General features: G+C 41.0%; 1 protein-coding gene across 45 annotated transcripts in view; it reads left to right on the forward strand.

The window, feature by feature from the left end:
* KIF16B (kinesin family member 16B) overlaps positions 1-24248 on the forward strand; it is a 276847-nt gene that overhangs the window by 127554 nt on the left and 125045 nt on the right. For all 45 annotated transcript variants that reach the window (XR_011430732.1, XR_011430729.1, XR_011430727.1 and 42 more), the window contains 3 exons: positions 8188-8307; positions 9204-9255; positions 11240-11377. Coding sequence is in view for 26 of the 45 variants with exons in the window: in XM_070247112.1 (XP_070103213.1) it covers positions 8188-8307; positions 9204-9255; positions 11240-11377 (310 nt within the window). In the remaining 19 variants the exon portion in view is untranslated. Of the gene's footprint in view, positions 1-8187; positions 8308-9203; positions 9256-11239; positions 11378-24248 lie in introns of those variants that run through there.

The raw sequence follows: 24248 nt of genomic DNA on the forward strand, positions 1-24248 counted from the left end.
ATTTATTATTTGTATATTATAAAAAAACATGTAAATTACTTGACAACACTTGCTAGTCAAATTGGTGCATGGTTTTTAACAAGTCAACAATATCCACTTGCTGAGCTGTCTGGAAAATATGACTCGGAAATGTCAGGATTTTTTTTTTTCCTAGCAGTAAGAATCTTTTGGATATTTATCAGATTTTTGCAACTCTTGCACCTCTCTAATTTCCTTATTTCTCATTAAGAGGAGTATGTAAAACAGTTGAGGAAGATGTCTTTAATTTCGGTCAATCGGTCTAAACTAATAATCACAGAGTGCATCTGCCGCTACAGTCTCTCTCACGCTGTCCCTTCCCTTCTAATCCCGCCTCCCTTTTCCTCTACTCTTCATCCTGCCATCCTTGCCAGATTCATCTTCTGAAGTACCAACCAATTCCTGTTTTCAAAATTCCCAATGGCCTCCTGGTTTTTGAATCAAACTAGGACCCATCTGCCTGGCTTTTCAGACCATTTTTCCAAGTTTATCAGTTAAACTGGATGTCCACTGGTTCCTCTTGTATATGCTCAGGTTTTTTGCCTCTATGTCTTTACTCAAGAAATCCTCCAAACCTGGAGTACTCCTTGTTTTCTTCCATCCTTTTTATAGTCTGCTGAAATCCTATTCTTGACTTGGGTGTTAAAGAAGCAGTTGGAGATGACATCACGAATTTCAAAGAAATGAGGAATAAAAGCAAACATTCCACCCTGCAGCAGAAACACCACTGTGAACCCACTAATAGGAAGCAGATGAAAAAGGTCACGAGCTGGCTGCTGAGGAAAAGCGAAGGTTGTAGCGAGGGGTGTTCCTAAGCTACACCTCAGAAGCTGAATCAGCAAGGATTCTCAAAACCCTCCCCAGTACCCTCAAATCTGAGGAGGAGCACATTGATTTTCCTGTTCTTATTGAGAAATCCTCGAAGTGGCTGGTGGTGCTAACTGGGAGGAAGCAAGAAGCAGAGCTGACTTCAAAAGTGAAGACCTGGGAAACAAGGAGGAGCCTGGGAGCAGCCTTCCTCAGGGGAATGGATTCTCTTCTCAAGCAGGAGCAAGGAGCCCGGTAGACAATACTGAAGAGTGTTTGCTATGCCAGGGCAGAGCCCAAGACCTCACAGTCTTTACAGTGTGTCAGCTGAGATCTCCTGGCCCTCTGTCATTCCATCTGGCTAGAGAAGAATGGATAGAACACAGACTACTCAGTCTTTGGTTTTTTGGGGTTTTTTGTTTGAGGAAGATTAGCCCTGAGGTAATATCTGCTGCCAAGTCTCCTCTTTTTGCTGAGGAAAATTGGCCCTGAGCTAACATCGGTGCCCATCTTCCTCTATTTTATGTGTGGGATGCCTGCCATAGCATGGCTTGATAAGCAGTGTATAGGTCCATGCCTGTGATCCAAACCGGCCACCACCAGGCTGCTGAAGTGGAACATGCGAACTTAACCACTGTGCTGTTGGGCTGGCCCCATCAGTCTTTGAACTAGAAAGATCATGGATATGGCAGGACAAGAGTCAGGGAGTTGCCTATCCTGTCTCAGAGCGTATGGAATTTCTGGACAGACTCACCAAAGCATACACAAGATGAGGGAAAAAAAGGGCAATTATATAAACATAGCTGTAGCAATGGATGGATGGATAGATGGACAGATGGGTAGACAAAGGGAAAGCAAGAAAAGGAATATAGCATGCTGAAGATGAAAGGTCAGATCTAGATGAAAACATACCTCAACGCATAGAAGGGATTTCCTTTCTCTTTCATTCTGTGGAACAAGTTCGTGAGAAATGTGAATTCAATGAACAAAGCAAGGTAATAATAAGATACAGAATGAGATGAAAAAAGGAAGATTGCAGACCTAAAGAAAAACTTTGAGGTCCAAAACAACATCCATTGCAGGACTAATAAATAAAATTAGAAATATCAAGGAAAAGAATAGAGGTCATTGCAATCAAATTACTAAAAGAGTAATAGGCTTGAAAGTCTCAGTGAACATAAATGATTGAGATACTAAAGTAATCTGAAGCTAAAAGATAAAGACAACAAAGACAATGTAATATAAGGATAATTGGTGTCCCCAAAGTAGACAGTTAACAAATGAAACAGAAAATGGAATATAAAAACAAGACAAATTTCATGAACAATAAATAAACAAAAACTGAGTCTGCAGATTAGAAGAATGTGTTGTGTTCCAGGAAAATTTAGAGTACAGATGTTCGATACTGAGATCTATCCTAATTAAGCCATTGAATTTCCAGGATAAAGGGAAAATTCTTCAAACATCCAGGCAGAAAACCAAATTATCTGCCACAGACTAAAAGCCAGGCTAGCTTCATAGTTCCTTAGAACAGCATTCAATTTCTGAAGACAGTGGAGCCACATCTTTAGGGTTCTGAGGGGAAGGAACTGTGACTCAACAGGTGGCCCCATTGATCAAGCTATTGGTGTCGTTCAGGTGTCAGGGCAGGAGGCAGGTGTTCTCACACGTGAACAAACTTGAGTAATGGCGCTGAAAACCAAAACAAATGAAAAATATCCACATGCAGTACTGTCAACCTCTAACTATGTTCATAATGTCTTAACTTAGAAGGATATTTTAGGAAATATGTCTTGTAGTGACTAAACATTTGGTTGAAATTCAACAAATACTTGAGTTTCTTTTCCTTCCGTTAAATTCAAATGAAATCACACACATTTTTTTAAAAAAAATTAGCAGCTTTGCTGGAGGATAATTTTATTTTTTATAAAAGTCTTCCTGTCTGCCTGCCTTCCTTCTCCCTCTCACACCCACTCGGGGCATGTGCTCTAAGCCCAATTGTGGCATTCCTCTTCCTCTTCTGCTGAGTGTGCTAGTCAGGTCTGCAGAAATTAAGTGCACTTTATGCTGTGAGTCAACTCTCGAAAATTCCACCAGTTAGTGAAACATATAATTCTTTGTAGAATGAATTTCCTCAAAAAGATTCTGACATCTACTTTTTGACTATCAAAAGAAAATTACACTTAAAATCACTTATTCCCTACAGTGCCAAATAATCAGCACTTACTGAGTGACTGCTGTGTGCCTGGTGCAGCCTTGTTCACGTAACATATTCAGTGTGAGGAGACACAATTTCTTCTCTTAGACAGTTCTTAATTTAAGTGGGACAGACACATTGCCAGAGTTTCACAGTAATTCCCAAGCAAGATCTAGCTCTCAGGTAGGCTTCTCAAGAGGGAAAAGTAGATTTGCGTTGTTGATAAGTTTTTATATTGATTTTTACTTACTCATTTATTCAGGAAAGTTGTTGAGTTTTGTCAGACATAGTGCTAGACACTGAGGATGTGGTTGTGTTGAAAAGATGTAGGACCCCTGCTTAATCTAATAAACGAGGGTGGTGGCAACATGGGCGTTCCCATCTAGCCACGCCCTCGTGTGGTCTTCTCCCCCTAATCTGGGTAGTCCTGCCCGCAACTCACCTGAACCACTAGAACGTGCCAGAAGTGATGCTGTGAACGTCTGGGCACTGGACATGTGTTTTAAATTCAGAGGTTGAAGAAAAACATATTGAACGTATTACTTGTGAATGTAATGAACATAATGTTTAAAATAAGCTGATACTGTTTTGACACTTTTAGTCAGGCTATCATTTTCTTTTTATATAAATATTGGTTGCCAAAAGCTTTGTTCCAATACAAAAAATATGTGCAGCTATATATATTTTACCACTTTCTTTGGGGCCCAGTGTGCCCGGAATTGAGGGCGGGATTGCCAGCTCTGCTATGTTAAAATTCCATCTTATCAGAGGTGTTTCATAAATTATGTATAACAGTAGATGCCACTCAATAAATATTTTATACATGACAGATATTTTTGTCTGAAATTACTTTTTCACTTGAGCAATGATTTAAACCCTCATTTTTGGTTTTATGAGGTGACACTTTTATAATATCATGTAGTGAATGCAGCTTGAATGTCATAGGGCTTCAGGGCAGCATTAATCATACATTCGCCTGCCCCTACTCCCAATCCTGGAAAGCTTTCTTGTCATTCAGGTTTTACCTATTCTGTGTATGGAAGAGAGTGTGTGTGTGCGTTACGGATGTGTGGGACAAGGAATGCTTTTGACCTAAGGGCTCCAAAGTTACGAATTTCAAGTGATTTTCAAAGTCTATGAAACTTATTTCAAGAAAGGAAAAAAAGTGTTTTTTAATGGTTAAAAAAAAAGAATACTAAGCTACACTGGGATAGAGTCCAAAACAATTTCTCTAGTTTGAGTGGGAGCTATCAGAGTTTAAAATGTTGCCTTTTTGGAGGGTTATTGTCCACTTTTATGCAGAAAGAAAATGCATATTTCTCTGGACTTGTGAGGACCGTCACTCTCCTTTTCAAGTGGACCTCTAAAGTCATGGAACAATCCATCACCAAGAGGCTACCTGCCAAGTGTGAAGCACAGTTCAGAGCTACCAGACCTTCCAGTGAGGACATTGTTTTATGAAATGGAGCTGTGCGATCAAATTCTTCACTGTAGTACATATCTTAAAAAAAATCACATGCTTTCCACTTCTGCTTGAATTCTGCAGGCAGGATGAAAAGCACCAATTCGGCCCATATCCGAGAGGCAGGAGTAGGGGTTGGTGTATTTAGAGTGCTCATTTCAGCTGAGATTTGCAAGGGCCTCAGTGCAGTAAATCAAGATTACTGAAGTCTCCGACCTAGACGCCTCCGAGCTCTGGAATGGGAGCCTGGCTGATAAGAGGAGTAATTGAAGAACAATGATACGCTTCATTTCCTTTTCTTGAATCTAAGTTATGCATTGGTCATTTTCTCTGCATATCTATTTAACGATTGTTAAATTAAATTGCTTTCTTTCAAGTGGTGATTTTTATGTTTTTTTTAACTATCTTTCTTGCCGTTCCATTCCGTTGGCCTCTTACATGATTCCAGCTCTGCGTGTGTGCATTTGAGACTCAAGAGTCTGCAGAGATGAAGACCTGGGGGACTTCTCTCTTTCCAGCGCCCTTCCCCACCACCTCTTAGAAGCGCCCTTGTCTACAGGGTTGTGAAATTCTGAATCCTTCACCTAGAGAATGGCAGACTTTTTACATTGTTTTAACATTGAAATGACACAAGATACATTTATTCCCTCCAGGAGTGTAAGGAGTACTTCAGGTAGTGCTGGGCGCTGGAGTTTCAGAGCTGCGCCCTGGTCAGTGCTGTCTGATTGTAGGGGTGGGGGTGGGGAGGAGATGTACCATGAGTGACTCTGACCAGGAGCCCCGGTTAGTAGCTTGGAACTTGCTCCTCTGTTGCTCCCATCACGCCTGTAATCACAGAGCACAACTTTGTGCTCTTGCGTGTGACTCAATCTGAACTCAGCGCAGCCCAACCTCAAGGTTGGAATTTTTGCCTTCAATCTTCTGGAATTTGTCTGCTTTCCACCTCAGACTTGCCTAGAAGCCTGATTTTAGAGGTCTTTCATCTAGATTCAAATGAACCCGCCAGTCTCTTCTCTTAGAGTTGCCATTGACGCTCCTTCCTGTATTTCTCTGAACTCTGAGTATCTACCCACTCATTCATTCATTTAACAAATGTTAATTGAGGAGCTGCTATGTGTCAGACATGAAATTAAGTACTGGGTTGGTTACATTCTAATCAGGGGACAGGTAATAAACTTGCATGTAACATGTCATACAGTGACAATTGCTAAGGAGAGAAGCAAATCAGGATAAGGGAGGTTGGTGATTGCTGTTTTGTGTGGGGTGATGGGGAAAGATGGCTCTTGAGCAGAGACTTGGGGAAGTAAGGGTCAAATTAGATATGTGTCTATGGTAATTCTTCCCAACTGGGGCTGATTTTGTCCGCCATGGGACATTTGCCAGTGTGTGGGGATATTTTTGGTTGTCACAACCCTTGGGAGAGGGGTAGTATGTTACTGGTGTTGATGCGAAATAACCAATAACCATTCTATAGATAAGAGAAATAGGTGAGTTTTACTTGAGCCAGATTGAGAATTATGACCCGGGAAGACCTTAGAAAGCGTTCCATCCTGGAGAAGCATGTTTTCAGTACAGTTTTACATCTTCTTTAGAACAAAGAACATCCATTAAACACACCCAGGATACATTTTCATCAGTGTTTCAAAGAGGTATTTAGTTGCAAGTTAGCAGGTCAAAGTAGGGAAAGGGGCTAGATGGGCATTACCAACAGGGCGTAGGAGGGGAAGCTTGCATTCTTCTCTGAAGAGAGTGCGTTCTTTAATGCTTAAAGCAGACGTACAGTGTATGTTTGATAGGCCGTAACTTGGGCTTTTTAGTTCAGCTGAATCCGTTTTGAACCCGAATATGCCTCAATATGTGAAAATCTCCTGTCACTGGTGTGTATTGGGAAGAGGCCAGGGATGCTGGTAAACATTGTACAAAGCACAAGACATCCTCCCACAGTGAAGAATCTTCTGGTTCGAAATGTCACTAGTGCCAAGATTAAGAAACCCAGCTCTAGGGGAAGAGAAGGAATAGACAATGACAGAAGAAACAGCAACTACAAAAGCAGAAGGAACAGTGACAACTAAAGCCCTGAGGTAGGGGCAGGCTGGCAAGTTTAAGGACAGCAAGGAGCTGTGAGTTCTTTTGTTTTGTGCTTTTTTTTTTATCTGAGGAAGATTAGCCCTGAGCTAACATCCACCACCAATCCTCCTCTTTTTACTGAGGAAGATTGGCCCTGAGCTAACATATGTGCCCATCTTCCTCTACTGTATATGTGGGACACCACCACAGCATCGCTTGATCAGCGGTGCCATGTCTGCACCCGGGATCCAAACCCGCCAACCCTGCGCTGCTGAAGCAGAGTGCACGAACTTAACTGAGCCAGCCCCAGGAGCTGTGAATTCTTAGAGAGGAGTGGGAGAGGCAGGAGAGGAGAGCTGGGGGTTAGAAGGGCTGAGATCATGGAGAGCTTTGTAGAGCCTTACAAAGACGTTAGCTTTATCTCACTGAAATAGGAGGCCATCTAAAGGAGCAGAGCAGAAGAGTGGCCTGCCCTGACATCCCCCTGGCTGCCGAGTAGAGCACATAGCATAGTTGGGGCATGAGTGGCAGTGATCCAGGTGAAGGATAATGGTGGTTGGCACCAGGTAGGAGTGTGGTTCAGGTGGTTTGATGTTATCAGATTAGGGGCCTATTTTGAAGGTCGAGTCAACACTAAGTATGTAGGATCTAGAGAAAGAAAGGAGCAAAGTGTAGCCATGGCTTTTGGTCTGAGCAACTGTGAAGAATGTTGGCATTTACCAAGATGGGATAGTGTGCAGGTTTGGGAGGAAGGGAGAATCAAGGGTTGACTTTTCAATGTAATGAGTCCGAGCTGCCTGTCAGGCGTCCCCACAGATAAAGCCAGGTAGGCGGGTATACATGCATAAGTATGGAGTTTTGAAGGGAGAGATCTGCCCAGAGATTTAGATTTGAGAGTCACCAGCATACAGATTGCAGATAAACTCAAGAGACAGGATGAGATCATCAAGCGAGTGACTGTAGATACTAGAGTCCCAAGGGATGAAAGCCTCCTTGGGGTTTTCGAGAGAGAGCAGGAGGAGAGGGCTACAAGTGTATGAGACTGTAGGTGATTTTCTCTAAAGGGACACAGAGAAATTGGTGGTAGCTGGAGGGAGATGCAGGGCCAAGGGAGATGGTGGTGGTGGTGGTGGTGGTGGGAGATCTATAGCAGATTTTTGTCTAAGTCAGAATGATCCGGTAGATAGGAGGAGACAGAGGGTCCAGTGCCTCAGTGCAGGGGTAGCCAATGCACAGGAAAGGGTTGCTCTTAGGAACTTGCCCAGTCTGACCATTGTAACTGGAGAGAAGACCAACAAATCAGGAGACATCTAGGTGTTAAGTGAAATAAAGATTCTGAAGAGCGGGAAGGAGTCCTTTGTAGTCAGGTGGTCCTAGGGCAAGGTTGGAGCTTGGCTTCACAGAGGTTATATATATCAGGCAAAAAGTTTAATTCATTTTTTATTCAGCCTTCAATGCTTCAAGTTCACTTTGCCTACCATATTCCAGGATTTTGCCATGAAGTTTAAGGTCCATTTTTCTTGCAGTGTTTTTATGAGAAATAAAATATTGCTTATCTTAACATTCTGAAGAACACTTAAAAGGAAGTTCTGTTTCCTCAGGGTAACTTTATCCTTTTTTTCCCTCCTCATTTCAGGAACAAACTCTAGCCCTTAGGAAAGAAGGGATTGGAGTCGTTTTGGATTCTGAGCTGCCCCATTTGATTGGCATTGATGACGACCTTCTGAGTACTGGAATCATCTTATATCACTTGAAGGTGAGGGAGAAACTGCTTAAGTGGAACGTTCTCATTTTGCTTTCAGTTTTCCCTTTAGACACTAGCAAGGTTTATTATAATACTCTATGTCCATGAACACAGCTATTTCATTAGAGAGTATACAGCCAATTCTTGAGCCCTTTGGGGATTTTCAGCAGTTCATTGGGATTCTGTAGTATTTGAAGTTCTCATATTTATGTAGTTCTAAAGCTAAATGAAGATCTATTCACTTTGCCTTCTAATTTATAGAGTCAGTAAGAGGGAGGTAAGGAACAAAAAAGCAGACAGACTGAGGAAGAAAAGTTACAAGCACCTGGACCTTGGATTTGCTCTGTGCACAGTTTTCTGGTCCCTTCTGTTAATTATAAAGTTGTGTCTCCCACCTACATTCTTTGGCCTACTCCCAAACAGGCTATTCATGTCAAGAGAGCAGAGTTTCCACATCAGTATCTGTGGTTGCCTATGTAACCTTGACTTTGGTGTCCTCTCTCTGATCCATGACTTCAGATGAGAATGGTATTGCACTTGTGCTTTGTGGGCTCCCATAAACTATATCCTTAGACACAAAGAAACCCCTGGCCACTGGAGGAGAAACTTGCTGAAAGAATTAGAAACATCAGTGAGATTACTGTCATGGGCAAATAATTGATGCATGCCCAAATAGAAGCCCAACCACTGTTGAATAGAAAGCCTCAGGAGTTCTGCTGTCATTTTTCAGACAACACTGGGTGTTGTTACAGAGCCTCAGTGGACTCTAATTGCACTGAGGCTGTGGCCTTCCTTGGGACACTGCTCAGCCCATCGGTCACCAGGTTGTATGGGCTTACATGAAAAATGGATAAACAGACCATTCCTCATGTTCTTACTAATAAGTTTTACTTGAATTTTCTCCCTAGGAAGGTCAGACATATGTTGGTAGAGAAGATGCTTCAACAGAACAAGATATTGGTGAGAATCTTTATCAATTTACTCTTCCTAATGACTTTTAAAAAGTCATTTAATGAAGAACTTTCTTTTGAGTGACTGACATTGAAGTAACTATAAAAGAGAAGACTCTTTTTCAAATACAATATTGATCAGTATGTATATTTCTATAATTTTGAAAACTCAAATGAATAACACAGAACAATTAATTTAGTGAGTAAAATGGAACTATGAGTCCTTTCCCCAGACCCTGTGTACATTCTATACTCTGTCACGTCTGTCAAGAGAACAGTTATTTAATTCACTCTACTCTTGTCACAGTGGGACAGTGATTGATGGAAATATGCCAACAGACACAGATAAAAGATTTAAGACTCCTTAATGGGAAAGATATAGACACTTACCTGCACAAAGATGATGAAAGTTACACAAAGTGTAACTACAATACAACCATCCACATTGGGAAATTAACACTGATACATTCCTACTATCCAGTTCTCAGAGCCCCTTCAAGTTTTGCCTTTTGTCCCAACAATGTCCGTTATGGGTCTATTTCTCAGTCCAGCATTGTGTGTGCATTTGGTTGCCACATGTCTCTGGTCTCTTTCAGTCAGGAAGAGTTCCTTGGTCTTTCCTTGACTTTATGACTTTGACAGCTTTGAAAATGGCAGGTCAGATATACTGTAGAAGGTCCCTCTACATAAATGTAGAATTTACCTGGAAAGTAGGAGACACACATACTCAGCATCCACACATATGGAGGCAGGACTGCCTGGGTTTCCTGAAAGTCCCCGTGAGGCATGCACATCACCAATGGTTCAGCTTGGGCAGGCTGAGGTCCTGCCAGGCTTTAAAAACATAACTTATGGAATTCATTGTGGTGGTGGTGGAGTGTGCGTATATATGTGTTATGCAAGGTAGGGATTGGCAGCTGAAGAATTAGATCTTCTCAGCTCTTTTTAGAATTGCTGGCCATGAACTTGCTTTCTTGCCAAGTGTAAGCTATTAATCAAGCCAACCCTAGCATATTCCGACATGTATTTACTATTTGCTATGAAACTGGGAGAGCTGAAAACCAATTCCCAGAAGTCCTTAGGTTCAGCTGTTTTTGAGTACGACTGGGCATCAGGCCTCTTGTTCTAAAAGTTAAATGATGTGTTTGACCTTTGGGGTTTGCTATAAATGATGGTGAGTGGTAAGAGCACATTTTCTGTGAACGGAGAAGTTAAGTAGTGCAATTCTGTGGAGAATAGTGGGAACTATTTGTTCCGTACTCTTGAGAAGCTGGCTAAGAACTGCGGCTAAAATTGTGTAGGTTTATTTGACCGGTGTGCCTAGCCATGCCTGGGCATTCATTAAACAAGAATAACTCAGGATAGTCATACATGATTAGGGAAACCTTTGCAGCCACATGCTCTAAGATGTCCTTGGAGGAGGTAAAGTTCTTTCAGAATTGGCACAGGCTGTGACAGTGTGCATCCCAGTACAGCTTCTGGAGACTTCCTTGGGCTTCCCAAAATCCATGCCATGCCAAGTACACCTTCGGTCTCTGCTCCTGGAACACTATCTGTAAATGTGGAGGTCACAATAAGTCCTTGACCCATGAGCCCTTTTGTCTCTTCCATTTTACTGTGACCTTTGGGTGACTAGTGGAGGAAATTTGTTCAGCATCAAACAGAGTGACTCAATCATTGGTGTTCAGTTAAGACAAGTTACTCAACTATTTTCTCCCTGAAGATGAAATAAATTAATGTTCTAGAACTTCTTTCCTTATACAGGTGACATCCAGACCCTTTGAGGTAATAATGTTCAAAGGATACCTCCAGTTCTATCAGTTGATGCCGCGAACTCCCAGAAGTCAGTTTCCTCACTATACATAAATGATCACTTCACAATATTTACTTGGAAAAGGAAGACTATGCAATGTTGAAAAATACGCAAAGGTTTGGAATCATTGCACTAGATACCAAAGAAAAAATTTTGTTTCTCCTTTGTTTTTCCGACTTAGTTCTTCATGGCCTTGACTTGGAGAGTGAGCACTGTATTTTTGAAAATGTTGGAGGGACAGTGACTTTGATACCCCTGAGTGGCTCTCAGTGCTCTGTAAATGGTGTTCAGATCACGGAGGCCACACACCTCAATCAAGGTATCTGTTTTTTGGTTTTCAATCTTCTTTGTATATATTGTTACTAGAAAACAAGCTGGCTAGGTACTGGGGGAACATGTGCATCTTAGAATTAATTACCAATTAAGTATGAAAGAGTGACGCCTGCTTCATTATGCTGTTCTGCTGATGGACTTCTTTATAATGCCCACTGTCATGTTGAATTAAACATGAGCATATATGTAGTTGTCTTAAAAGTTATTGCTGTTATGGAAATAGGACTTAAGCAGAATTTTTTAAGTTAAAAAAGTACCCTTTAGATGCAAAACCTTAACACAATGGCTTCTTTTAATAATTTTATTACCTTATTTACATTCTTTTTATGAATAATTACAATTATACATACGGGATGTGGTATCATATCTTTGTTTTTCTTTTTAAATAATTTCAGTATTATAGAAAAGGTACAGGAATAGTACAAAGAGCTTTTTAATCTCAGAAGGATTTGAAAGTAAATTGCTAATATAATGCCCCAACACCCCTGAATACCTCAGTGTGTATTTCCTTTAAACGATGTCATTCTCTTATGTAACTACAACACAGCCATCCACATTGGGAAACTAACACTGATACATTCCTACTATCCAGTTCTCAGAGCCCCTTCAAGTTTTGCCTTTTGTCCTGACAGTGTCCGTTATAGGTCCGTTTCTCAGTCCAGCATTGTGTGTGCATTTGGTTGCCACATGTCTCTGGTCTCTTTCAGTCAGGAAGAGTTCCTTGGTCTTTCCTTGACTTTACGACTTTGACAGCTTTGAAAATGGCAGGTCAGATATATTGTAGAAGGTCCCTCTAAATAAATGTAGAATTTACCTTATGCTTCCTCAAGAGTAGACTAATATTATGCATTTTTGACAGGAATATCAGAGAAATGATACTGTAGTTTTCTCATGTCCCATTACACAGTTTCTATTTGTCCCATTACTAATGATGCTCACTTTGATCTTTTGATTAAGGTGGAGCTTGCCAAGCTTCCTCACTGTGAAATTGCTCTTTTATCCCTTTTTAATTAATTTAAAATTTTATTTTATAAGAAATAATTTTAATTTATAAAACTATAAATTTGTAACTTATTAATTTTATAATTTAACTACATTGGGAAGGTACTTTGAGATAATAAATATTCCATTCTTTATCATACTTTCACCCTGTGGTTTTAGAATCCATTTATTTATTTTTTTCTTTTGGTCTGATTTAATTTTTCTTCTGATGGTTGCTGAATGGTGATTTTCTTCCTTCTACATTTATTAGTTGGCTTTTTCCTGTAAGCAAGAGCTTTCTTTTCTTGCTATCTATTCATATATATATTTAAATCAACAGAGTCACACAGCTTGCTATTTTGTTTGGTAGATTTTGGTCCATTTCTATCATTATTGATCCCCAAATTCTCCCAGATTTGGCCAATGGGAGTTTCTTCTAGCTGGTTTCTATGTCCTTTTGGCTCGTCCCCATCATCTGTGAACAGTTCTTTACTTTCTCACATAACAAGATATTCCAGCATCTTACACTTTCCTGGAATCAGCCAATTCTCCAAGGAGCCCTGGTTCCATGTAGTGGAGAATGAGATTTAGAAACCAAGATCTGGGCACTACATGTGCTCATTGCTATTGAAGTGTTGCTGCTCCTAGGTCCTGTCAGTCAACAGAGTTAGGGAAAATATGTGTGTACAACATTTATAACTATATTTGTTTTTGTATCTGTATTAGTATATTGAAATATTTATATTTCAGTATCTATATTGCTAACCGGGAGTTCACATCAGCACCTCTAATTCCAACTCAATACCATAGAGTTCTTTCTAGTTTTCCCCCTTTTCTTCCTTGTAGCTCACTTTTCTGACAGTGACAAACCTGGCTCCCATTATATAACCAGTATCTTATCATTTTGCCCCCTCCTCATGCAGGGCCCCTCCTCTTCCTGCTCAGACTGTGACATCCCAATGCTGGGCCACCACTGCCCTCACCCTTCTCCTAGCACAGAAACTTTTCTTCCCCCTTACCAAAACACCCTCCCAGTCCCATGCTAATGCCTACTTTGCTCAGCCCTGCTAATGGCTTTTGACTGAATTACACAAGAAGGAAGGAAAGAAAGTTGACATTATATCTTAAGCCCTTTTTTGTATATTATATGTAGTCTTTATAATGACAACTTTTCATAGTTACATACTGTAATGTATCTGCTGTGACATAGGAATTGGACAGATAGGCCCTTGGAAAGCATGTATTTTATGGTGTTAGTGAAGTCACAAGCAGAAATCAGTGGCAAGGAGTTACCTTAGAAATGAAAGACAGATAATGTGGACGAGGATGATGATGCTTTCATATGAGGTGCATAGAGTCCATGAAAGACCTAAAAGCAACTAGTGGGACACCCACCATGTACTCACCTATGTACCCATCTCCAAATCATCCCCCCCATCCATTGATCTTTCCATCTGTTTTTTTGCTCTTAGCATTTTTGTGTCTCAAGGTAAGTTGAGTTTGGGAAACATCTGAATGCCCTGGAGCTGGCCAGGAAGGTCAGAGGTCAGCAGTAGCAGGTGACCAGGCCAAACCAAGGACACAATGAACACCAAGTGATCGTTACCAAAGCAGCATTTCCTGGTTTTTTGCAACCAGGACAAGGACCTTGGCACTATGGGATGGAGGAGCCGGTTCTTGCCAGGCAGCAGCATTAGTCACAGTGAGAGACCCTCTCTGCTCTGAGCCCAGAAAGCCACCATAATTGGTTGGCAGACAGGAGGTCACCATGTCAGGCTCTTCAGTGGCACTCCCTACTTGGGAACCCACAGGCCCTAGTGTGCTAACGGGGTAATTGGAGGGTACATAGTTGACAGATGGCCCCACAAATGAATTATGTAACTGGATCTAGACTGCAGCTAGACCACTTGTCTGTTCTCTCTTATGACCTCAGGTGGAGGTCCTGCTGCTGTTCCTCCAGGCGGCAGGGGTGGTGCAGGGGCTGTGGGGAAAGACGAGAGATCTTTCCTTGTTCAGTAGAGGTCACTGTACTGCTGCATCAGAGGATGGTGACCTTGTTATGAGGACTTTGTTGAAACAGGATTTTACAAGAAGCTTGTACTTGTTTTCAATGATTATTAATGCATGAGTAGAACTCTGGAATTCATTTTGAAATATTTAATTGTTTAATACATTTAAAATATATATAAAGTGTAGACCTAATCTAATTTAACATTTCCCCACCCTAGACTCACCTCCCTTTTGAGGAAACTTACTTTACCAAAACAAAAACACACATAGCACTGTATGTATTTCTTGGCTGCCCACTTTGTTCCAGTACTGTGTATTTCTACTTTTGTACCAGTATCACACAGTTTTAATGCTTGTTGGGTTATAATACACTTTAATTTCTGTCCTTATCTGAGAGAATTTTTTGCTATTCATGCCTATTAATTTTTTCAAAGAAATTTGAGAATCATTTTGTGGTGCTACAATATCCTTTGAGAAGTTAGGTTCTAATTTCTTTTGATTTGTTCACATTTAAAAAATATATATTTCCATCTTGAGACTTCTCTGTATTCAATATGCCTATTCTTATATTTGAATTTTTATCTATTTCTTCCAATAAAACTTTGAGGGTTTTTGATATATGTACGTGTTGACCTGTGTTTATTCATGTATACGAAATTCTGAACATAGCTCTATACATCAACTGCTCAAAAATGTGGAGGAAAGAACTCTTTCATTCTATCATTATCGATTTTGATGATAATATTGCAGTCTTTTCAAGCACAGAGGGCCTTTAAGGATATTGATTTAAGACCCTATGGGGAAGGTGAAGCTCAAAGAATTCAGTGACTGGACCCTAGGACTTATGAGTCTTGTGCATTGTTCTTCTAGATACCCAAATGCAGCGTGCTGTGTTTGTGGAGCCATACACAGAAAGTTAGAGAAGGAGTTACGACTGGGATTAATTTGGGGGAGTTCTTTAGTATCAGCAATGCTGGGATCACAGATAGCCCACCAACGTCAGTGCTGGCTGTCGGACCTGCCTGGCTCTCTCTTCTCTGTGTGCTTTCCCTGCTCCAGGCCTGTTTCTCTGGAGCCTCTGGAGCTTGTTCCACCCACAGTCCTGGCCACTGGACACAGAGCATGCTGAGCGGATTCCAGTGACCACTGCTTCCGCCGTGTTATGGGTTAAATAGTCTCTGTGAGTTTGTCTGGAAGCTGAGTGTTATGTGTAAAGATGTTTCTGAGAGAAAAATCAGTCCTGAGTTCCAAACAACAAACTGAAAAAGGAACTTTTAGAGCATATACTGTTCATTATGAGAACTGTCTAGAATTTGATATTTAATATTGACATTATCCTTTTACCCCCCCCCCGAAAAGATTATTGGCTTATTTATTTAGTTCAAAGAAATTGCTTATTATTCCAGTGCCATCTGCTTATGTAGCTATTTGATTATGTCTCTAATTCTGTTGTGGATTTGAGGCATGGTAGATAAATAATATATCTCCCTGTGGTATTTTTATTTAGTGGTTTTTTAATCTTAAACTTTCACCTAAATTGAAAGTTCATTTTAAAAATATACCTATTCAGGTTAGTGATGACTGGAGCTAAAATTTTGGTCTTCATATTGAAGATATGACTTGTCCTAAGAAAGTAGTAGTACTAATTGGCATTCAAGGTTAATATTGTCAGAATTTTCTTTCCCTGCGGGGCAGTCTTAATTGTTTTATTACCATGGTGCCCTGACTTTCAGATCTGATGGGCTTGAATTCCTCTGGCATTCTGCTGTGCTACTGAAAACCTTTCTCATATCACTGTTAATGAAATCGACATAAAAATGCTATGTTCCAAAGTGTTAAAACATGGTGCACTGAGTATGAGTGTCATTAGCAAGTCACAGGGCAGTGACATGCAGGATGACTCTCTGTTTCAAGATGTTACCTGAGAGAAGCAACATAGTACCTTTTTCTTTTAATACACATATTTGAAGGCTGAAGGATCCCATCAAGAGAAAAACATATGCAGTCCTTCAGAAGTTAAGGGTTAGACTTCTCCACTTGACCTGTCTTGATTTTTGAGGATTTTAAAATGAGAACTGGAACACATTTTTAAAACACAAAATATAGGATACATGGTTTGTGGTTATGAAAATATGTAGTAAAAATAAGATGTGACTGGGACTGGCACACGCCTGCTTCAGAGTAGCCTGAGCCTCTGGAGAGAAGGGAGGTTTTTAATCAGGCGGGGCTACAAAGGGATTTTCAGCTCTATCTGTAGAATTTTATTTTTTTAAGAAAAAAATAAGACTAAAGCAAAGAAAAAAGTATATGGACTTCATTCAAAGGTAATAGTAATTGGGAGACACGATTAAACCCAGCAGCGTATTCATGGTCCAAAAACGACGTTGGCTTTTACCCATGAAACAGTTTAAGTACAGGTGTCAAGAACAGGGCATGCAGATGGCTGTTACCCCGAGGCCCAGTGAGCTAACCACGTTAACTCCACGTGTGACTGGACTCCTGGTTCACCCTGTGCTACCGGCAGCTTCCTCTCTTTTCACTACCAGTTTCCAGTTTATCGCTGATATTTGGCATTTAAATGTCTTTTTTCATTGGTAAATTACTATTCATTTGGAAAAGTGTTAGTGAGGCTGTCCTCTTAAAAAGCACATGTAGTAATTACCACTTCCCTGCGCTTGGGAATGTCAACTAATAGATTTATCTATATTTACCAGATTGTCACCATCACGGGGGAGATCTTTTACCTGTCTCAGTCAGCAGCCTTATTCTTTCAGATTGTGTAAACAGTACTTCCCCTGCATAAAATTACAGGAGTGTTTTCATCTGGTAACGTCACAAAAGTGAAAAGTATTCGCTAGTACTGTGAGAATTAAATGTGATGACGTTGCCTAAATTCTGGTGTATGAAGCTTTTCTCCTCTTTTTTGAGTTCTTCCAGAAGCAGTGCCTGGGATATATAGCATCACGTTGAACCGTGCTCTTCAATTGGTGTGTCCTCGTGTTCGCTCATGCTTAGTTTTCCTCACTCCCGTGACTCTGTAGGTGATTCCAGAGTGTGATTCCATAGACAAAGGAGGCAGTTGCTGGGAAGGAAAGCATGAGTTTGACCGTGGTGTCTAGTCCATGGGCCTTGAGTCCATGGGCCTTCTTGGTAGAGTCTCAGACCTTAGATTTTTCTTTTTCTTTTTCATATACTTAATAAGAAATGGCACAAAGAACAAGTGTTGGTGCTGATGCAGTCTTGTAGGCTCTGCAATCCCAGTGTGACAGCAGGAGTTTCCTGTGGAAGGTGCTGACCATTCAGCAGATGAGTAATGTGGTCGCAGAGGTGAGGACAGTGCAGTGTCTGCATAGCTTGAATGGAGGCTTGCAGACGGGCAGTAATGTCAAGGGGGTGATGAAGATAAGGGACTGGTGGAGCCTAGGGAGAAGGGAGGTGTTTTGGAAGAACTATTTTGGGAGGAACCATAGGATATTGACAGCTTGGAGTACGTGGGAGGCTAGAACTGAATAGTTAAGATTGTTACTAACAGAGAATAAGTAGTGTATTATTGGTAACAAAGAATATGAAGTAAAAAAAGTTACTGATAGTTTGACTAGTTGGTGTAATGCTTTCCATTCAGTGCCTCAGAATTTATCATTTTATTGCCTACTGTCAGGAATTGCCCTCTCCTTCAGAAGGACCAGAGCTGTTCCATATCAGTACTCTTTTTGTATCTTCCCTGAGGTGGTAAGAAAAAAAAAATCAGCTCCCACTCACCCCCCACCCGCTCGCATACACATCTGAAAACTTCTTGGAGGATGGGTCTGGAGCATCTTGTAATTTTGCGAAGCTCCACGCTCAGCCTTTGCACACAGTTGGGCAAATAATTCTTGATGGATTATTTGGCTGGAAACCTTAATAACAAAGATTGAAAATCAATTTTCTTTCTTCTCCAGAGTACCAGAATCTAAGTTTGCAATTTTTACTTTATGAAGAGTAAATAAGGGTTTAAGTGATTTATCTAAAGCAGGAAATTGTAAATCCATATTTGAATTATAAGTGTTGAAAGGAGGGGACAAGGCCTATGTGATAGGCTTTTGGTAAAGTGTCATGTGCGCTTCTGTCTTTCACAAATACTAACTGGTGATCTGATGGTGTGCTTTGATACTGACACCCGCCACCTTGATGCCGAGTGCCTGTCACTCATCCATGCCAGCCGCCAGCCCCAGGCCGTGTGTCCTGTTTGAGTTCATTAGCATTCATGTGAAATTTTCTTACCTACCATGAGCACCATGTCAGATCTTAATCTTCCCCATCTTGCTGCCCAAAGCCATTTTTGAGATAGAGAAAAATTACTATAATTCAGGTGTCTTAAATAATGAAGTCAATGTCACAAGAGTCCAAGGCCCTAGAGTATATTAATCTGTTAAGTGCTGGCATATGTTGGTGGAAATTAGACTTTCTCTTTATCGGGTCCCCCAAATGGTGTCATCATCATAACTTATTTTTATATAAATATTTTTAAGACATTTTAAATCAGAAGGAAAATTATCACACACAATCAAGTTTCTTTTTGCTTAAATTGGGAAACAAAATAAGCACTTCACCCGTCTTCCGTCACCCCGACCTCTCATTCAGTAAAATTGTATGTTCCCCGACAGAGCTCTGCTTATCTGACTGTTGTCTGGAAATGGAAACCTCTCTTTCACTGAGCATGCTTTGCAATGCGTTACATCTTGTCTGTGTGGGAGGTTGGTGGGGGGCTTCCTAAACTAATTAAAATTCAGAATGAGGAGCCCTGAAGCAGAATTACAAAGGGCCCCCCACTTTACTACCGCAGTGGCCTCTAAGCTCATTTTATGTTGGACCATGCACTTTTGGGAACATAGTTGTCTTTATATGTTATGTTTGTATTAATTGTAACTGAGAATGAAATAATTTGTATGTCATCACCTCAGAAATATTCATATGACAACATTTAATAGGAAAAAAAAGTTGATTTGTTTGTGCAGTAGCAGAATTTTAAAATCTCACATAAAATTCGAGGAGAGTAATTAATGGTGATATTAATGATTATTATCTGTACACTCCTTAGAAATCACTAGAAATGTTTACATGTCTAATGTCTTTAGTATACCTAAAATATTAAAATATAAAATCTCATGTGAAACCAGCATTCAGTGTATTCTCATTCACAGAGATATAAGTGAAGCTTTTTTGTTTTGTCTGGTGACATGTGTCTTTGTCTAGCCTTTTATGATTTCATTTTCCCTCCATTCCCTTTTAAGACCATCTGGAATTTGTCTGTCTTCAGGTAGTTAACAAGCTCTGAAATAATCCCAAAGAAGCCATCATATATTTCAAGGAGGTTTAGATATACTCTAAAAATTACAAATTAACTGTGTTACAAAAAGTCCATCTGCTGTGATTAATCACAGTAGCCTCAGATCAAGGAGTAGGTCGTAGTTAAAGAGAATTTAAGATCTGGAAGGAACGTTAGAAAGGATCCAGTCGGATGCCTAAGTGAGGACGCTGAATTCTGGAGACTCATCCTTGACCACGCCAAGAGTTCGGGAAGATCTCGTCCAGAAACCTTACACCGTCGGTCATTCTCATTCATTCATTCCCTTCTTTTCTTCAGCTTGGTAATTGCTTTTAAAATGTACTCAGGAGTCTTCCTTTAACAAAAGCAAAACAGAATATCCTGTGGGATACATCACCCTCTCCAGCTGCTACCAACTGTCTTCATCCACAGGCTTCTTGGATGAGTGTGTGTACTCGGGATCTGCATTTCCTTCCCTCATTCACTCCTCAGCCCCTCCGCTCTCCCCGGGGCCGCCACATCAATGGCATTTTCCAGTCTTTTCCTTTTGGCTCATCTCTCAGAGGTGTTCTGCATCCTTGACCACTCCTTCCCTTGGCTTCTGAGGTTTTCCTTCTCCCTCTCTGATGGCCCCTCTCCATTTCCTTTGCAGGCTCATCCTCCTCTACTTGGCCATTAAAAGCCAGTGTTCCTCAAAGTGCCCAGTCTAGGTCCTGTTTTCTTCCATCTCTCTGTTCTCTTCTCAGGTGACTTTCCCACCCCCATGGCTTCATTTATTAGAGATGACTCTCAAATATAGAGAGAGACACACACTTGCGTGTGCATGCACATACATCTGTGCACATATATGTATGCATATCTACCTAACGTCTGTAGATAAATGTGTATATATATATGTATATACACCCAGATACAGGGGTGGTATGTACATGTGTGTGTGTGTCTCTATATGTATTTGAGAGTAAGTAGGTAGGGGGGTGGGTAGGTTGGTAGACAGGCAGATAAATTGATAGATAATCTGTGCTTTTCTTCTGGAGCTTCAGACCCATATTTCTGCCTGCCAAAGGCATCTCAAATTCATTAAGTCTAAAAGTAAACTCATGATTTCTCCCCCAACCAATCTTGGTCCTTTTCCAGGATTCTCAACCTGTGTGAACAGCTCCCCATCCAACTAGTTATGGCAGGCCAAAACCCAGGAGCCCTTTTCATCTCTCTTGTCCCTGTATCTAGCCTGTCGTCGAGTCCTGTTGATCTTATCTGCTAATATCTTCCTGATTTGTTTATTTCCCTCCTTCTCTACCCCTCCCTCCAAGTTCTTAGCCACTGTCATCTTTGACCTGGACCATTGTGGAGCCTCCTACTTTGTTTATCTGCATCTGCTTTTGCCTTCTTTGGTTCATTCTTCAGGCAAAAGAATGATCTTTCTGAAACTTGAATCATGTAATGCTGCTGCAAAAAGGCCTTGATGTCTTCCTGTTCCTACATAAAATACAAGATGCTTTACTGTATCCTGAAAAATTCCACGTGGTCTGCTTCCTCCCTTTCTCTCAAGACTTGTCTTGTGCAGTGCTCTCCCTAGTTCTCTCAGCTGTAAGCATACAATTGTCTTTCAATCACTCATCATCGTCATCTTTTTTTTTCCTGCCACAGGACCTTTACATATGCCATTCCACTCCTCCCTCCCATCCTCAAAGCTTCTCTTAACCACCACCTCCCTTGAGGCATCCTTCCATAACCCCCCTTGCAGTCAGCCCCTTTCCTATGTGCCCTTTGAGCACCGGGCAGGGGATCTCTTCTTGAGTTGCAGCTTTGCATTTTTTTGTGGAATTATTTGATTTTTTAACTCTCATACTTGTGTATAAGCTCCGTAAGGGCAAGGCATATGTCTGACTTGTTCAGCTCTCTATTGCCAGGGCTTATCACAGTGACTAGCACATAATTGGTGTTCATTGAATATTTATTGAATGAATGAATGAGCAGCAGCATCACATAAAAACGAAGCAAATTTTTTAAGTCTGTAGGTTTGTGGAGTAAAGGAATATAATAAAGGAAAGAGAAGGCGACCAGCCCTAACAGAGCCCTTTTGTGTGCCAGGTGGTTTACACATGTTATGTAGATGGAAACCAAGAACAGTCATGTGTAGTTTTGTTTTCTTTATAACTCCTTAAAAGGATTTTTATGTGTATTTGATGCAAATAACATGGGTGGCAAGATTATTTTCAGTGATTTAATGTGATATGATATGTGCCTCCGAAATACTATTCTATTTTTCCATTAACATATTTTAGCAATTTTTAACTTGCATGGCTGGGCATTTGATTAACAGAAAAAAAACAGAATTGGATTAGACGTAATTAACACCATAAATGAAATTGCCTTATTAATTTCTAATGTCACTTTAAGAGCATTAAAAATACATATATCCTAGACATGGCTGCTTAACTTTTGACTTTCTGTATGGTTCACAGTTCTGAGTCCTGGTCATAAAAGGCATGAGAAACACCTTTCTTAATTATGGTAATGGTGCCTTTCCGTAATTGGAAAATACACGAATGCAATTTTCTGTGAGGGGGATAAGCAGATTGTAAAGTGGATAATATCCACTGCGGCCCTTCTAAGTCTCCTAAAACTGCATCCTCCTTTTCATGTGGACTCCATTTCTGCCTAATAATGACAACCCCCAGAACCAGCCCTTCATTTGCTCCCTGTGGTTATGATCGAAACCTGTTAGGTTTTAACCATATTGAATTTGAAACCCCTTTCAGAGTCCAAGACAATATGTCAAATAGGCTGGTGGATATACTGATCTGAAGCTCCAGAATAACTCTCTGGGGTCATGATATTACGGGCAGGTAACAGCCAGGGGGAGATAGAACCCCAGTGAGAGGCTGGTGACTGGGTTGCCCAGAGGTCATGTGCCCTGTCCAAACGAGGCAGCCAGCAGCTGCCCATGGACTTTTGCCAAACCCAATACAGCTCTCCTGATACCATATCTTCTAATTTTTAAAGGGAAGCCAGAAAGAAACACAGCCAGAAAAAAACTGCAGATTTTTGCGGGCCGGCCCTGTGACCCAGTGGTTAAATCCGCATGCTCTGCTTCAGGGGCCCAGGGTTTCGCTGGTTCGAATCCTGGGCGTGGACATGGCACCGCTCATCAGGCCGTGCTGAGGCAGGGTCCCACATGCCACAACTAGAAGGACCCAGAACTAAAATATACAATTATGTACTTTGGGGGTGTGGGGGGGAGGGGTTGGGGAGAAAAAGCAGAAAAAAACCCCTGCAGATGTTTGACTGTTGGCAACTAATAATTTTGTTTTTTAAATGTTGCGCAGGACAGGAAGCACATCCATGTGCTGAATTTTTTCTCTGGCCCCCAGTTGGTGACCTTTGGTGTACATTCTTTGTCCTGGCTCTCCAGTTGTTCAGTCTGTTTCCTCTTCATCTGTCCAGTAGCGATTCTGGTTATCTGTTATCTCAGATGTTCTGCATTTTGGGTGGACTTGACTCCCTCCTCTCTCCAAACATATCCTGTCTGAGGCTTAGCCCGTCCCCATGGTTACCCCGACATGGAACACCTCTCTTGTCTTCTAGTTGTCCTGTGAGACCCAACTTAGGTCCTTGGTAGAAAAGTCTGTCCACAGCTACTGCAGCCTGCACTCATCACTTAGATGCTTCACATCTCCTGACATGTCATCCTTGATGGCTGACTTCTAGTATGCAACAAATAAGTTGCATTCTTTTTCAGGGCAAAGACTGTACATAAGTGTCTGTTCTGAGGCACAGTAGACTCTCAGGTGTGGATGGGACTGGGTAAGATAGTGAAACTCTTTGGAGCATTTCTTCCCTTAAATGCCTCCTTGAGCTCACTACCTTACGTGGACCCGTGCCAGCTTTGGACAGCTCTGACCTTAGAAAGTGTTTACTTGTTTACTTATTTACTTAATCAAGCTGAAATTTGCCCTCCCTCAACAATTTTGTTACCCTTGGGCAGTTACGTTGGCTTCTTTTGCCCCTTGTGCAGTCATTTGCTGAATAAGCAGGACCCTAGTTGTCAAAAGGAGCCTTTCTTGTGTGTCTTATGTAACCATCTAAATTTTAATAGGACTTTAACAAGAAGCAGTGTTTTTGTATGGAAATAGACACTGCTTGTACACAGTTTCTTCCCCATCAGGTTCTGAGGGAGATTTTCATAACGGTTACCTGTGCTCTGCCGATTTCACTGTGTTTTCTTTCAAAAGCACTTTCCTTGGAGACTTCTGCTTTTCTTGGCATTAATAAACATTTCCTAAGTTGGCGACCCCATGCTTTGCTTGATTCCAACATCTCTTTGGAGAACTGATTTCTTTTTTTCTTTGCAACAGTCAAAAGTATCATTGCCTGTATATTAGGTTTTAAATCTCGTAATATTATAAGGCTTAGACCCGTCACTTCTGTCTTGGGTAACATGAGTATTGTGACACTCGGCTGTAAAAATAAAAGTATTTGCAGATTTAAAGCTGGCTTATGTCAGCAGACTTTTGAGACTTTCTTATTATTGTTTTAAAGTACACTGGAAATTGCA

The sequence above is a fragment of the Equus caballus genome, chromosome 22 (assembly GCF_041296265.1).
Source record: "Equus caballus isolate H_3958 breed thoroughbred chromosome 22, TB-T2T, whole genome shotgun sequence".
NCBI classification, from domain to species: Eukaryota; Metazoa; Chordata; class Mammalia; order Perissodactyla; family Equidae; genus Equus; species Equus caballus.